The sequence below is a fragment of the Centruroides vittatus genome, unplaced genomic scaffold, assembly GCF_030686945.1.
Source record: "Centruroides vittatus isolate TY-2023 unplaced genomic scaffold, ASM3068694v2 contig_350, whole genome shotgun sequence".
Classification (NCBI taxonomy): domain Eukaryota; kingdom Metazoa; phylum Arthropoda; class Arachnida; order Scorpiones; family Buthidae; genus Centruroides; species Centruroides vittatus.
This window is the reverse complement of record NW_027122173.1, coordinates 433,313-451,097: the sequence shown is the minus strand read 5'-3', so window position 1 is coordinate 451,097 and position 17,785 is coordinate 433,313. Positions and strand designations below refer to the sequence as shown.

The 17,785-nt window shown below is 30.9% G+C and overlaps 2 protein-coding genes across 4 annotated transcripts in view; one reads left to right on the top strand and one right to left on the bottom strand.

Annotated features, from left to right (window-relative positions):
- Positions 1-7,806: 7,806 nt before the first annotated feature.
- On the top strand, positions 7,807-15,931 carry LOC136974543 (mitochondrial translation release factor in rescue). The gene is made up of 2 exons (XM_067269448.1): positions 7,807-8,204; positions 15,680-15,931. Exons 1-2 carry the CDS (start codon positions 7,955-7,957, stop codon positions 15,904-15,906), a joined length of 477 nt encoding a protein of 158 aa, XP_067125549.1. The 5' UTR covers positions 7,807-7,954; the 3' UTR covers positions 15,907-15,931.
- LOC136974537 (synaptic vesicle membrane protein VAT-1 homolog) overlaps positions 15,916-17,785 on the bottom strand; it is a 19,917-nt gene continuing 18,047 nt past the window's right edge. For all 3 annotated transcript variants that reach the window (XM_067269441.1, XM_067269442.1, XM_067269440.1), the window contains one exon: positions 15,916-16,146. In XM_067269441.1, coding sequence (XP_067125542.1) covers positions 16,057-16,146 — 90 coding nt within the window. In that variant the 3' untranslated portion in view covers positions 15,916-16,056. The remainder of the gene's footprint in view (positions 16,147-17,785) is intronic.

The window sequence follows — 17,785 nt, the reverse complement described above, 5'->3', positions numbered from 1 at the left end:
CAACTAGAGGTAAAAAGGCAGATTATTTGCTGATAACATCGACAGAATACTTTTTTAACACTGTAATTGGTTAATTTCTTTGTCGATTATTAGATCCACCAGTAAAAACAATTGCCGCTAAATTTCCCGCGAAATGCTACGCCCCTGCAGACTACCACTTTGAATTATGTAAACAGTCGCTATAAAATCGCGTCTTTTAATCGTTTTTTCCCCTTGGTGCGCAACTGATCACTACTATTTATAGTTGGTTCTCGAAAAATCTCTAGAGACTTTCGGCCCCTCCGACTTCGATCCCAATTCGGTATGCTGCCACGTTAACCGCTCGGCCGGGTTGTCTCGTAAAGTCGGTTTTACTTATTATGTCTAAATAATAATAATTTTTTATGTGGATATATCACACTTTTTAATTTTAATTATTAAAAATGCTTCTTAAAATAAAATTTTTGTTTACTGTATTAATGTTTCATATTAAAGAAACCGAATTTTTATCATTCAGAGGGCGTTAGGTGCGAGATAAATCTGGGAATGAGTATTCCCAAATGTTGAAATATACGTTTTGTAAGTATTTCGTTAACTAATAATAATAATGTAAAACAAAACAAAAAAACTTGATGGAAAATAATTGGACCAAAAACGAAAAAACTTTATTGTGATAACGCAATTACTACCAAAACAATCTCTCGGTAATTTAGGTCTGTTCCCTCCAAACTTATGTGAACCTGTGCAGGGAGCTGGGTCCAATCCCCGATTTTAGGCAAACTATAAACAAGTTTGCCTAAAATCGGGTATTTTTGACCCGGGTTTGTTTCCTTTGATGAGTAGGTTTTGCTGGAAGATGTATCACTTACGAAGAAAACGTCATCAAAGAGAAAATCTTGTAAACTTCCTGTTATATTTGTCATCTTAAACTTAAATAATTTTGGGGATACTATAGATTACCACCTATGGAATTTCGGGACTTTGAGTATATATTTGAACTGAGGGGATCGAGACAGGTTCAACGATACCCTACTTTTGGTCCAGAGATGAAAAATAAGAAAGTTGTTATACTTATTTAATGCAATCATGCAGACAGCACCGTAGTTGCTAGTGCCGCCATTTTGCGGTAAAGTCTGCAAACCGTTAAAAAAAGCACTCTGAAAGGCAAGAAATTACACAAACAGTCGAATGCCACTTCCTTTTTTTTTCTTTTGTTCAAGAACTACCGTGAATCAATAAGTAGTGACTTTAAACACTTGGCGGCTCCCCTCCCAGGGGGAGTTCATCGGGAGCGCAAACAGTCGCGACCGTTAATTGATACGTGCTAGTTATTGATATGTGTGTACAAGAACTATCGTGAATCAATAACTAGTAACGTTAAACACTGGGCGGCCTGCCGGCAGCCCCCATCTGGGAGGTCTGTCGGGAGCGCGAACAGTCGAACGCCACCTAGTGGAAAACTCTAAAATGGCGTAGATTGCATTGTGAAAGGCAAGAAATTGTAACTATGATAACTTTCTTATTTTTCATCTCTGGTCCAAAAGTAGGGTACTGTTGAACTCGTCTCGGTCCCGAGTTCAGATATATACTCAAAGTCCCGAAATTCCATTGGGAGTAATCTATACAACATCCAAAGTTATCATAAAATTTATAGTTTTATGATAACTTTGGATGTTGTATTATAACTTTAGAACCAGCCATAGTGTTTTTTGATGAAAGCAATAGTTTTTATCCATAAATTGTGTATGGAAATTTAAAAACTAGTGTTGTGTTACTTCTGGCATAGTCAAAATTGAGGGATCTTCATTAAATTACAGTTGACTTGCCTTAAACACCAATAAAGCAAATTTTGCCATTGCTCTGGCAAAATGCCATTGTTACAATGTTAATTTTCAGTGATAAAGTAAACAAAAATTTTATTAAAATTTGTTAAAACAAACTATAAATTATTTTCACAACCCCCAAGAAATAACCTATTTCCAATAATGATTTTATTATTCACATACAAAAGTGTAAAAGGCAAAATGATACTGTAATAAATGTTCTATTTTGAGTAGAGTAGATTTTCTTCTCCTAGTAAGCAAAGGTGTTTAACTTGTGATTGTAGAGCAATTAAAATATCTGGTTTTATCAAACCATTCTTCTGTACTTGGAAAATAAGGGTTAAAGTTTAAGGATGCCTACCCCTTTAAATGGATGCATCCCACATAAACATGCTGGTTTGAATATAGGGGGTACCTAAAGCGAGGATAGGATTGGCTACTTTGCACCAAATTTGGCTTCTTTTTTACTGTTTTCGTACCAAAAAATATTTTCTACTTTTTCAATCTTCTACAGAAAAAAATCATGGATTTCTTTTAGCTTTGTTTCATTTAAGTACTCTGATATACTGTTCCACACTTAAATGGTGGATACTGTCTCCTCATTTTGTTTGATTTGAAAATCATTTAGAACATTAATTGGTTTTTGTAAATAAATTTTATATTTATTTAACTTTGCAAAATATTATAATTTATAAATTTTGATGGCCTATTAATCCTTAACTCTGTAAATTTTACAACCTTGACTTTGACCCTGAAATTGTTAATACAAATTTTTGATAAAGTGAACTAACAACTGATCCCCTAATAATTTGTATTAATGTGAGTTGACTGTATAGTCAAAAAAAGCCACAAAATCATATAAAAATGTCCAAATTTTTTCTCAAAACTAATGAATTTTACAAATATTCCTATTTTTATTATCCATCAGTCCACATGATTTTATACCCCTCAAAATTAGGACATTCAAAAACATAAAAATCATTAAAAAGTATTTAAAAACTAACTAAAATATGAATCTCCAAAAATGCCTTTGATTTCTTTCACTCCAGGAGAGATTAAAAAACAACAAAACTGTTTAAAAATGTTATAAAATCCCCAAAAAAATCAACCCTCTGTTGAAATCTAACAACCAAAATTCATAATCCCATAAAATTTGGAAGGTTCAAAACACTATTGCAGTCTTTTACAAAACCTGAATATTTCCAAATTTCATTTCCAGTGCAATAGAAATTGGGAGATTGATTAGGCTGCAATTTGAAAAAATTGTATCCTATAAATTCTCATTGTTGTCTGTCTTATGTCTTAATCTCAAGAATGGATTTACATAGATGAAAGCTGAGACCAAATATGGAAAGCTTAGGGACAGGAGGCCCAATTAACTATATATGAACTTTCAATGCAAACTGGAAGTCACGTTATTTCAATTAAAAAATTTTTCCCTGAAAGGAGTTAGAATAGAGTCATACTGGTTCATTTATCTAATATGAACAAGATGATGTACAGGGACAAGACACTACTAATTTGAGGTAGAGAGCATGTTTTAAATTAATTCGCACTTTCAGGTCTTTATCTTTTAGGTGTCATGATTCTGTGGACTGACCTTTGTTGACCTGTTTTTAATATCTTGCACATTTGAAAACAAACAACTTTATGGTTTTTATGACTAATCTATATTAAAGATAATATTTTTCTTGTTTAATTTGATATATAAGTTATTTGTTGATACAGATTTGATTATTCATAATAAAAATATAATTTATACAAAAGCAAAAACTAATTTTTTTTAGCCTTTATTTATAATTGCCCCATTTGAAAAATGCATGCTCAATTCTGATTAGGTAATTGTTTATATTCATTCTAATTATTGTGTTCTGTCCTTTGACAAAAATATATGGCAATATGTGCAACAAAATTTTAGCTTTTGTTATGTTTATATGCCATTTTGGTAAATATGCAAATTTGCATACTATAAAAAAGTGCATTAATCTGCAATAATTTGATGTTTATACTTATTTACTTATTTGTATTTACATTTTAAAAGAATCAAACATTAATAGTAATAACTTAAACAAACAAAAAAAATGGTGGGAAAACCTTTTGTTGTGAAAAATTCAATAAAAGTTGCAAAATTGCTATATTGATTTCAAATTTCTATCTTAAAATTTTGTTAATAGATGGAGCTAGAAGTATACTTTTATAAGTAAAAGGATGATCACCATAAGAAATAGAAGCATACACATTTAGACAAAAGATTACAAGAAATTACAGGTATATTTCCGGGTCAAAAGCCATTCCCATATCCCGCACCAGAAAGTGTTAATGTTATTTGTTAATATTATGAAGTGTTTGTACAATATATGATATTGCATGATAGATAAATGTCATCAGTTTAGGATAGGCCAAATTGAGAAATTTTATAGCCTGTATGTGCTGTATATGCACCTTTCCAAACCTACATTATACAAAATTAAGTAATTTTAGTTTGATTTATTGTGAAGTTTTTCCAATTTTGTAATTCCATTACAAATCTTCAAAAATGCTTTCAATCAATACAAAAAATAATATCAAGACTAAAGTTTTATGTATGTGGAAGAATTTCATATCTATCAGAAAATTGTGTAAAAAATTTAATGAAAGAGTATGAGGTGAGCATCTGCGCAAAATTTGTATAAACTGCAATGAATATTTTTTAAATGGTCACCACCAGAAATCACACATATTCAGATCTATGTCATTGTTTTCACTGACTTTATTTGTAACGTTTAAAATAGCAGATTAAAATGTCATTTTAAGGTTAGTCTTCACCAGTAACTGTTTTGTTTCATGTATTTTTCTTGTAAAGCATCTTCTAGCAGAAGTTTTTGAACTAAATTATTTTTGCAAAATCCTTTTCCACATACAGTTCTGGAAAAAAGTTTTGAGACTACTTTTTCAAATTTCCCATTAAAATTAACTGACTTCCTATAAATATGTTGTTGTTTAGGTATTAAAATAACCATAAACTGAATATAAAGTGAAAATTTATTTTCATATTTAAGAAATTCAAATACAACAAATTATTGCTTGCAATTTGCAAGGAAATGTTTGAGACCAGGATCAAAAGTTCATATTTTACAACATTCTAAAATACAATAGACATTCTAATGTGAGAATCCAGGGTTAGTAATTTAATTTGTTAAATTATAAAACAAGATTTTGTATAATTTTAGCTAGAATTTTATATGTTTTGTAAAAATTGTAGATGTTGAAAAAGGAACTTCCTGTTTAATTGGAGGAAAATGACACAGTTCCTTCAAAAGTGATAGTTTAGTTTGGGATTTCTCACACTAGCCACAAAACATCCCAACTTCCATCATGTGTCAGAAGTGTGGAGGGCTTTTTTAAACAATTTGATTGCAGGAGATTTCTTATGAAAAGTGATAAGTCACCTCTAAAAGCTAGCTAGCTAGTAACTAACTCAGTTCTCTGCTAACTTGACCGGGCAAATTCAGACTTATGGTATCCAGTCATATAGTCGCGTGTATTCTCCTCAAGACATCAGTTCATTTCTCACATGAAAGCCTGCATGTCATCTAGGTAATATATTTATGTAAACTCTCTCTCTCTCTCTCTCGGCAGGTAACAATTTAGTTAGTGAGGTATTAGTTTGAGTTCCCTTTTTAAAGATATTTTTGCTATCATTTTCATATGTTTTAATCATTTAGATTTATTTCTCTTTATAATTGTATATAGAGGATCTTGATTTATTTTATTAAATATATCTTTTAATCATTAACTTGTTCAATTTCCTTCTGCCTACATCATCGTATCCACATTAAAAATAGACCCCCCACCTCTGAATTCCAGAAACAGATTTATAATTTCACTCATGTCTTAGCCTATGGAATTGACTAAATGGTGTCAGGAATCCTCACACTGAGAGATCTTACCAATCATTCAGATTAATAACGGTTATCACAAACGTCTGACAAGGTCAACCAGAACCCTGAATATCTTGCAGTAACCTAATTTGCACATGTCCATATTGTGTATTTTCAACCTTCAGTAAAAATGACATCTGGTAAAACATTAACGATGAAGAAAAAGGCAAGATATATATGCATTCGGAGACTGTGGGAAATCTGAATGTATTATTGCAGACCTACTAGGAAGATGAAAGATGGTAGTTCACAATTACTTAAAGGACGCTGACAATTGTGGCAAAACTAAACGTTGTGGTAGGCCAAAACTTTCTGTCAGAGATGATGGCAATATTGAGAACAGCTACATCTTCTGGTATGTCATCTAGTCAGATTACAACTTTACTGCAGCTACTGTAACACCAAGAATAATGAAATATGTTCTGAAGAAATCTTCAAATCATGTATATATTAAAATTCAGGCACAGCTAAAATTGACAACTTTCCATAATGAAAGACAGCTGGACTTTGCACTGCATTATGTTGATCATTGAGATTTATGGAATCATACAACTTTTAGTGATGAGAAGAAATTTAATCTGGATAGCCCTAGTGGTGTGTAATACTATTGGCATGTTATACATCACCAATCTCATTTTTTATTACTTTGTATACAAGGTGGAGGATCCATGATGGTGTGGGCAGCTTTCACTCAGTTAAAATCAGCCATTGCTTTTATTTCACCTCGTTCAAAGGTAGTTGACTATGAAGATATGTTGGGAAATTATCTTCTACCACTAAGAGATGATGCAATGGATGGACATTTTATTTTACAACAGGATAATGCTCTTATTCAAAATGCTGTCTCAACGATGACATGGTTATCTGACAGTAATATCAAATTTTTGCCATGCCCACTGTGTAGCCTGTGTTTAACCCAATAGAAAACCTTTAAGTTGATTTGGTAAGTGGTTAATGCCAATGGAAAACAATTTTATAATGTTTCTGATCTTAAAAAAGGAATTGTCCGCTTGGGATGAAATTGGTCCTGAAAGGCTAACAACTCTTACTACATCCATGACTGATTGATTGATGATGATCAGGTTAATGGTAAACAAACTAAGTATGAAACATTGTTTTTCCCACTATTTTTTGTTTTAGTTGTGCTTTTTGATCCTGGTCTCAAACTTTTTTCAAACAAATTGCAAGCAATAATTTGTTATATTTGAATTTCTTAAATATGAAAATAAATTTTTACTTCATATTTGGTTTATGGCTATTTTAATACCTAAACAATAACGTATTTACAGAAAATCAGTTAGTTTTAATGGGAAGTTTTAAAATGCAGGTGGTCTCATACTTTTTTCCATAACAGTGCTTTAGTCTGTATACAAATTTTGATGTAAATCTGCTTATTGGTTACAGGGACAGAGTACCCTAAATAGGGAAACTTTAATTATAGTTACGCTGTATATATGAATATAATGAAAGAGGAACTATTACAGTAAAAATATTATATGCCTGTTACAAAAGAGGTCATCTTTACTTTGCTTACTAGTGGCTAGGTGGATAAAGTCACTGAACACAGGTAGTTGGTTGCTGTTTGCTTCTAACCAATGGACAGGTCATGTAGAGTTTTCTGGGTTTTCTTCATATATTCAACACCTAAATAGAAACAATTTTCCCCATAGAGAGTACTCCTTGTGGCATTCCCCTTGGTAGATCATCTGTGTGTTGCATTGCCATATCCTATCAAACCAAAGTACTGTATATTGTTCTTACACAAAATTACAATACATTATGCAAATGTTTCCTGGTGGTTTGAATATTGGTAAATTTTTAATTTTGAAAAATTATAAGTACATAGAGTACATAAATATAAATTCTTAAAATTTTAATTAGAATTTAATTACATGTATATGTAATTTGCATAAATTTTATTGATTGATAACTTGCAGAAACTCTTGGATTTTTAAAAAAATTTTAATTAATAATTTATTTCAGGAAAAATTGATGATGGAAAATATTGGAAAACAGCAAGTTCTTTTGTTGTATAAGAATTTATTGCAGTATTCAAAAACTCTAAAGTTTACAGACAAGAAATATTTTCTTAACAGGATAAAAGCAGAATTTCAAAGTAATAAAAATCTGCAGACTAAAGAAGAAATTGAATTTCAATATAAAAAAGGGTGTACTTTTCTACAAAATAAAAGGTTAATATGAAAAAATCATCTCTGAATACAAAGTGTTAAAATGTTTCTATATAAGTTTATTTTACGTCAAGTACCTTTCAAATATCACTCATCAGTTTCCTCTCAGACATTTTTGAGACAAAATTATTTCATTCAACAATTTTTGAGATGTAAATACATTGTGGATAGATCAAAAGTTCCAGAAATAAATGATGATGATCTTGAAGAACAGTTTATAAGAGGATCTGGACCAGGTGGTCAGGCAGTCAATATGTCATCAAATTGTGTTTTGCTTAAACATATTCCTACAGGTAAGTTGTTATTTGAGCTAGCAAATTATTCTGAATGTTAACTAACAAGTAAAAAAGCTATATCTAATGTATTATATTAACATTAAGATTTACAATAATCATATGTTGGAGTTGAATTAACTTAGAGCTAAAACTTGGCTAATTATACAGATATGTAATTCACCCATGTAACTACATTAATTTCTGTGTATAAGTGTGTATGCTGGATGGGTACACTTATTCCTGCCAGATCTACACAGGGAAACAGATGTCCAATCCTGGAATTTCATGCTGTCTTGATGCAACTCTGCAGTGGTCTTGGGAATGAAGGTAGATCCCTTTACATTGACAACTTCTACACAAACATGTATTTAGCTTGACAGTTGATTGCCAAAAATGAGCTGGAACTGTGCAAGACCCTCAGAAAAACAGGCAAGGTGCTTCAAAAGATTTGGTCAGAAAGCAATTGAAAAAGGTGAAGTTTATGGACTAGAAGATAATCAAGGAATCCAGGTAATAAGATTGTTGAACAAAAGACTTGTCATGCTTTCAACTGTGGAAATAAACACTGATGTGTTCATTGATATGGAAGAAGTCAATGAAAACCCAAAAGCATGAAGCCACAATGTGTAATTGACTACAATTTTGTCAAAGGAAGAGTGCATCTTTTGGATGAAATGGCATCCTACTAAACCTCACTCCATAGAGGCATCAAGTGTTACAGAATTATTATTTACTGGAATTACCATGGTCAATATCCATTGTATCCCAAGTGTCTCGACACTTGGGATACAATGGGTATTGGCCATTGGGAGACACTTGCCAACGATAAAGTTCTGCAAAGTAGTATTAAAAACCTACTTGGGGACACTGTCCAGACCAATCTATTGACCCCCCTTATAGTGATAACCACAGCATTCACACCCTGCAGAAGCAAGATAGTCCTGCAAGGAGAGTACTGTACATTGCCATTGCCAAGATTGCTGTACAAATGCACAGAAAAACACTAACAGCAGAAAGGAACAAAAGGTCACATTTTTTGCAAAAATGAGTGCTGTATTATCATTACAATAATTGCAAGTTGTTATTACATTTCAACATTTACAATTTTAACCTAGTATTTGGAAAATGTTTATTGGGCTACATTTAAGTGCAGTACCTGTGTTATTTTATGAAACATGATGATAAAATCCAATTAGATGAATAGTCAACAAGCTTGTTTTTTGTATATAGCCTTTAGATTTTGAAATTTTATTTCTGCATTGTATTTGCTGTTTTCACTTTCATAGTTGCACGCTAAATTTTTCTAATTTTACAAGATGCAGGTTCACATTCAATTCTCCACAGGGGGCCAAACAAATCATATGTGCCTCAGGCTATGGCAGCAAATGAAGCTTATAGAGCCATCTACTGAACCTATTAACAACTCTTGTCTTATGTGTAGTGACTGGCCTGACAGAACATATTAACAAATCAAAGTTACACAAAGTCACCTATGCCTCATAGCCTTGCATTAAAATGGACTAAAAAGGAGAGGGTCAGACATTCGGGTCTCCAGTTCAAAGAAAACTTGATGAGCATGTATCTCTAAACACAAACAGCTCCTTGTCCAAATAACCCCACTTCTCAAGTATTTCTGAAAAATGGGCCTCTGAGAATTGAGTGCTTAGCTTTTAAGTTTTTGGAAGTTTCACTTCTTGTAATGGCATTAGCCAAGTGGATAATATTCTAGACCAGTGGTTCTTAACGTTTTCAGAATCAAGGAACACTTACAACTTTACAAGATTTTTGCAGAACAGTCATAAAATAAAACAGTATATGTATTTTTTTATATTGCATAATATATTAAAAATCACATACATAACAGTTTGTTATTTGCCTTTGACTAATATGTAATCAGTAAATGAAATTAAAAAATTGTGACAATTTTCTTTTTTTTTTATGTGATATTTGGGCTTGATGACTTTTACAGATGTTTTCAATATCTGGTCTTATGTGTGAAATAGCTACTCTCATTTCCTCTTCTATAATTGTCAGTCTTTCCAGTTTCTTTGTCTTAAATGTTGTGAAACCAAGCTCACATAAGTACGATGTTGAAAATTGTAATAAAATTTTAATTGCTTTTTTAGAAATAGTTTTAAACTTGGTTTTACAGTAATCCAAAATTCTTCAAGTCTTATTTTGGAAAATTTCATTTTGAGAGTACAATCTATTGACAATGTAACAAATTCTTCCTCTTATAACAAAAACTCATAACTTGATGTATTGACTTCAGAAAATGGATTTCATATCCAATCATATTTTTCGATATTCAATGCGTGAAAGTATTTCACAATTTTTTCTTCTAATAATGCTAAATGCTGTGTTATAATAGGAATTATTTCATCAATAATCATATTTTGGACTGAAGGAAACATGTCTGTTGTCCTTTTTTGAATTATGTGCGTTCTCCAAAGTTATTTTTTATGGTTTTTTTTTTTTTTTTTGAAATGCTGACAGTTTGTCAGTGGATGTTAGAATATTTTCGTTTTTATCTTGCATACCAGAATTCACATTATTTAAATAATTGAAGATATCAGCTAAATGTGCCATTTCAATACACCAAATATCATTTGTAAGAAAAGTTTTAAAAATATTGTTCTCTTCGTTTTGAAAAAACATTGACAATTCGTCCTTAAGTTCCAAACTTCAGTTCAGTACTTTACCTTGCGATAATCACCTTACTTCAGTTACCTCAGTATGTAAAAGTAAAGATCTGTGCTGAGCTTTCATAGATGCACATAGTTTTTTAAATAGGCATGTTTGTAAGGGTCGTGATTTAATGTAGTTTACCATATTTACAATTTGGTTTAATACAAATTTTAATGTCGTAGGTAATGTTTTTGAGACAAGTGATTCTCAGTGTAGATATGATATTACAATTTTTCTTCTTTGCAGAAGTAATAAATCCTTTAATAGAACCAACCATTGAAGGAGCACCATTGAAACAGATTCCTACACATTGGTGTCATGTTAAATTTATCTAAATATGATAAAATGGAGTCAAAAATATCCTGTCCTGTTGTGCATTCAATAAGTTGTCTGCAGCATAAAAATTGATTACCATATTTAATTGCATAGAAGAAAAGGTTTTTATTCATTTTTCACTGCTTTAAAAATCTAGGTTGTCCTATATGCATAAGCGAAGGATTCTTTTCGTTTTTGCAATAATTTTTGTAAACTGTGTATTTGCATTTTTTACCGGATTCTCGCCTTCTGGTGTTTAAAAACAAAAGTATTTTATCTGGGTTGTTGTTGTGTATTGTTAGGATTAAAGATGAATAGCAAGAGGAAAAGCAAAGTTTTTGAATTGATTTCCAAAATTACATGGGAGCCCAATATAAGTTTTAATTCATTCCCATGTGAAAACGGATGATTATTTGGAAATCAGAATTTGGAGAAACTCATAAGTAATTGACAGAGAGTGAATTCGACTGTTAAGAATTGGCAAAAAGGTTCCCAATTGTCCAGCTTTACGTGAACAAATTATGTTGTCAATTTCACAAGATTTTTCCTTGAAGTTTAAAATGCTAGTAATTTTTGTGGGACAATATGTGCATTTATGTGCATTTGATATTTTATTTGTGATTAAACGAAATAATATTAGAATTGTATTAATAAATCTAATTTTCTTTTTGATCTTTAAAGTCACACCTTGTCTTATATGCGAGTAAATATGGTAATTATTTTGTTTTCATCAATGAAACGAACAAATCCTAGTACGAGCTACATGGTATACCACTGATATCGGTGGACTCGTCAGTTTGTAAAGCAAAGTATTATTCTGAAAGCTTAATAATTGTTTTCTTAATATCATCTGACATATGTATAATTCTATTTTTTATTGTGTCATTCAAATGAGGAATTTTCATAATTTCTTTCTTTGCATCATCATCAAACATAATTTGAACTATTTCAGAACATGCTGGTAAAATCGGACACTCTGCTATGGTGTGTGGTTTGAAATTTTTAGTGATTATTTTGGCAACTTTATACGATGCAATTTGTGCTTTATTAGATATTGTTACTATTTTTAAAAATTTTTTTTCTTGATTAATTTGATTATTCAACAATCTTTGAAAATAATTCTCGTCTTTGGACTGGAGATTGGCATGTTTAGATGTAAAATGCCGTTTTAATTTTGCTGGTACTATTGCACTATTACCAAGCTTTTCCCCACAAACCACACAAAGGGGAATTTGACATTCATTTTTGTCAATGTAAGTGAACCCAAAACCTAAATAATCATTGTCTATTGACATTTTTTTATTTTGTTCTCCCCATTGTATCATTATTGATATTGCTTGTGCTTGCACTAGCATCAGCACTATCAGCGCAAAATCATATTTTCGTTTTTGAAATTTGTCCATTTTGCTGTTTCAAATAATAAATTTTAATTCTTTGGAGGGTAATTAGAGCTATTTTAGTTTCTAGAAGACCAATTTGTTGCAAATGAACTCCTATCTACAATTACAAAACAATACATTTTATGACACTGACAATCTGTCTGAAATGTTGGACTTACTTGAAGAAAAACAAAAATAACAGTAACCTTTTTACAAGAAACATGTCTGTACACTTCAATTGTTTTCATTCAACTGTTTGCACACAGGCTCCACCTATACACAAAAGCAGATTTGATTCATGTTCTAATAGAAATCTGTTATAGAAATCAATAAAAGCCTACATAAGTACAAGTAAAGATGATAAAACTAAAGACAATGATTTTTGCTTTTTCGTTTTTTTTTCTCCATCTTAATAACTGTTTTAATTTTTCACAGATTTTCAAATTCTGGCAGAACACTTTCTCTAAGTTCACAGAACACCAGTTAAGAACCACTGTGCTAGAAACTGCAATTACATATTGTGAAGGTTTAAACCTTCACAATATTTAGTTTTTTTTTTTTTTTATGTGTAACAAAATTATTTTATTATTTTACTGTATCATTAGTGATCAACCAATGCCGAATTATCAGGCTAGCAAATTGCTAGCCCGATAATTCGGCATTGGTTGATCGTTATCTATAACAGGCTAGTAGTTGTTTATTTATGTATCATTAGCATTATTATTCCTCATGTTTAAAGCTTATAAAACAAGAGATTAAAAAATCATGATGTTACTTCCTGTTTAGCAAAAAAGAGGTCTCTTTAGATTAAACTCTTATGTCATTAAATAAAATTTTTATTTCTTCATATTTATTTTCAGATATTTTTGCTTGTGGTTACATATTATGTCACCACAAGCAAATGAGCTGAAGACATTACTATGCAAGGATGAAAAAATAAGTGTGATATGCAAATAGGATAGTATAATTGCAGCAATTTTTTTAATTGTTAATGTTATAGACAATTTCCTTGTGCTCATGTTTGTTACAACTTCAAGTATAACAATAAACACCATATCTGAAAATAAATATGAAGAAATAAAAATTTTATTTAATGACATAAAAGAGTTTAATCTAGAGAGACTTCTTTTTTGCTAAACAAGAAGTAACATTATGATTTTTAATCTCTTGTTTTATAAGCTTTAAACATAAGGAATAATAATAGTAATAATAATGCTAATGATACGGTAAAATAATAAATTTTGTTACACACCAAAAAAAAACTAAATTGTGAAGGTTTGAGCTTGCATCATGTAATTTGCAGTGGTAGCATCTTATCCACTTGGCTAATGCCATTACAAGAAATGAAACTTCCAAAGACTTAAAAGCTAAACACTCAATTCTCAGAGTCCCATTTTTCAGAAACACTTGTGAAGTGAGTCCTATTATTTGTACAAGGAACTGTTTGTGTTTAGGGCCACGTGCTCACCAAGTTTCATTTGAATATGAGACCTGAATGTCTGACACTCTTGTTATAATAATTATCCATGACACACAATGCCTAGCAGTTGCCTTAATGTTTTTCCATTGCCGCCTTCAAAAGTGTTAATGTTTGCATGCCTGAAACTATGCCAAAAGCATCAGAACTGAGTGATGCAAAGAAACAATTGATAATTTCATATTACAATCATGGTGAAAAGTGCAGTGTCTAAAGTTATAACTAAATATAAATCACAAGGAACTGTCTCCAATCAATGTAGATGTGGACTTTCTCACATAACTATGACATGAGAAGACAAAGTTCATCAAAATCATTAGAAGAGGACAATTTAAGTCATCCAGAGAGATAACTGATTGGAAAGCTGCTGGTATCTGAAAAAACAACTCATAGAATGTTAAGTGAACATGGCTACATATCAAGAAAAGAAAAGCAGAAACCTTATCTGACTGAGAAGCATAAAAAAACTACATCTACAGTGGGCTAAAGCCTACCAGAGTTGAGATTTGATACATTGGAAACAAGTTATATTTCCAAAATCACATATTTGCATGGAATATGGAGATAACAATGGCAGTAAAGTTTGAAGAAAATCAAATGAAAAGTTAGTCAGAATGCCTTGTTTCCAAATAGAGTTACAGTTTGGGGTGCCATGACAGCAGCAGAACCTGGACATTTGGAAACTTCAACACTGCAGTGAATGCAGAGATTTACTTGAAATTTTTATATAATTTTGTGCTAAAAACAGCAGAGGAACATTTGGGTGATTCAAACTTCATCTAACAATAACAATGATAAATGAAGCTTGAATCAATCAATGACAAGATGACAATGCATCCCACCATTGTGCTAAAACAGTAAACCAATGGTTTCTAGATAAAAACATTTCACATTTAGATTGGCTACCAAAAGTCCAGATTTAAATCAAATAGAGAATTTGTGTAATGTTTTGAAGAAACTGGTTCAAGAAAAGAAATTGGCTTCATTGTCTAAATTGAAGAGTGCTATTCAAACAAGCTGGACAGGAATATCTAAAGACTTACGTAATAAGTTAGTCATTTCAATTCCAAGATGTAATAAAAAGGCCAAAAGCAGTCCCAGGCAGTATTAATTTAATTTAATAAGTATTCCATACTTATATATCTGCAATTACTATATACCATATTTTTGTCTGATTTTACTCAAGTGTTGAATGTGTTGTTTCTTAAATATTTTTGTATAAAAGTTTTCATCTGTTTTCTGTTACTTGCAAATAATTATCTAATGTATGTTTTTTAGTCTTCTACAAGACTTAAAAAAAACACACATCTTGCAGAGTGAACATTATTCCATATTTTTGACCAGGGGTTGTTGCCCTGGTCAAAAATATGGAATAATGTTCTGATCTTTGGAATCTATGGAAATATTAAATGTAAAATTCTGATCTCTCTCTTGAAAATATTGCCTATTTTATGAAACCAGATATAGAGTTGTCCTAATTTATAATGAATAATTATCTACTGAAGAAATGATCACTCATCTCTGTATATGTTACACAAATGTAATTAGTTACTGCAATAGAAAAGTTATTAATTTGCTATAACAGCTATTCATTAATTTGATTTATTAAAATAACATTAATATTTTAATTTTAGGTATTGTAGTTAAATGTCATAAATCAAGACAGTTGCATGAAAATCGTATTATTGCAAGAAATTTGCTTCGAGAGAAACTGGACGATTTGTACAATGGAGATATGAGTGTGGCTGCTCAGATAAAGAGGATAGATGATGAAAAATCTTATAAGAGAAAAAAGAAAGCAGAGAAATTGCGAGAAATGAAAAGAATCTTTAAAGAAAAAAATAAACTTGATGAACAATAAAAAATACTATTTAAAATCTAGAAAACTTTATTTGATTGATTACAATTAAAATATTATTTTTACATTAAACAAATTTCTTGCTTTATTACAAAAGATAAAAATGATAATGGACATAACATTTCTTTGTTGGCATTGAAACTGGCTGTAAATTCATGCATCAATTGAAAAATCTTTTGATGGTATCAAAATTAATTTGCCAATATTTTTTCTTTGGATGATACATTCAAATGCTTTCCTTACCTAAATAAAGTTAGAAAAGATGATTAAGCTGTCATCAAGCCAAATTAAAATTATATAATGCAAAATATTAACATAATTGTGATATAATACTCAAAAGTTTCTTAAAAGCCAGATTATTTTTTGTTGTTATAATTTTTTAAGCTAAAATCTTACCTATTTTCCTTTTTTTTTAATAAGTTAGTTACTTTTTCCATGAAAACAAAGGTGTAAAAGTTTGGGACTAGAAGCTCTTGAAAAAATCCAGTAACGAGTTGCTTAACTTTCCTGGCAATATTTAAAACTGTTTGTGGTGCTTTCTGTTATGATATTTTTAATATTATAAAGTTTATTTTATATTATTATTTATTATAAAATGACAAAATGCTTAATTTTGAGGAAAGTGATGAGCTTTATAAAAAAAATTGTAAATGCTAATAATAAGTAAAATCATCATTAAGTCCAACCCTATTCAAGGTATGACACACAACCCCCTTTCTCTCCCCACCCTGTTGACCTTTAACCACCAAAATTTAATATCAATCCCCTAATATACAAACCCTGCAAAATTTCAGAAGTTATTAAGCTTCAAAGAGGATAAACAAAATCGTGCTTCCCACGCACATCCATACATACATATAGAAAAAAATCCCAAATTTTTTAAATTTCTCAATGTTTCAAGGTCTCAAGTCCAAAAATATAAAAATCTTGGGGAGTCATTTTTTTGACCAATTGCCATACTTTCCCTCTATTATATATAACAGAGCCAGGAAAGTAAAAATGCCCAGTGGTTTACTTTCAAAGTTTCAGATCTAGCTCACACCAAGAACCTAAGCCAAATTGGGGATGTAGAATTTCTGTAAATCTAAAGTAGTTGTACTTCATGACCAAAAGTTTCTGTAGCTGTATTTGCTCCCTGCTATTTGCTATGCATATCTTGCAGATGAAGAGGCACATACAGTCCAATCATTTATCAGCTAAAGTAGGTGGGTCCAATAATGCTCTCCTGGCCTAACTGTATCCAAATACAGTGTACATTTTTCTGTGTCATTTTTTCTAAGTACATGAGCTAGAATAGGTGTTGGGTCTTTAGTATTGACTCCACAGATTACACAGCATGTTTTTCCAGTCAGTCCAACTCAGCACAGGTTTCTGACTGAGCTAAACTTGAAGCTTTGAAGAAGATACTGGTAACTTTTTCAGAGCTTCTAATTACATCTTATTTTTTCATTGAAAACTACTAGCACCAAACATTTACATCTCTATGTACTGTACAGTACTTTGAATTTTTGTACTCTATGCAAATGGAAAATGTCCTACAAATATGTGGTTTGTAAAATTGCTGAATTTTTTACTTTTAATCACATGAAACAAATTTAAAGGACACACAATTCTGAGCTAGAATCCAACTTTAAAGAAGTTTTATTGTAGCTTAAGGAAACTTACATTTGCTCAACAGTGAGCTATTCATAATGTGTATTTTTTGAAATATGACTGTTCCTTAGTTGCAGGCTTTAATGTAAAAACAAAGACCAATATCAAAAAATGCCATTTAGGAAAGGTCCCCAGCATCATTCTATCAAATGGTTTTATTCTCTACCTTAGGATCTAAAGTAAATGTTTCAAAACTTTTATAATTTTATGTTCAAATAAATGCTTATAA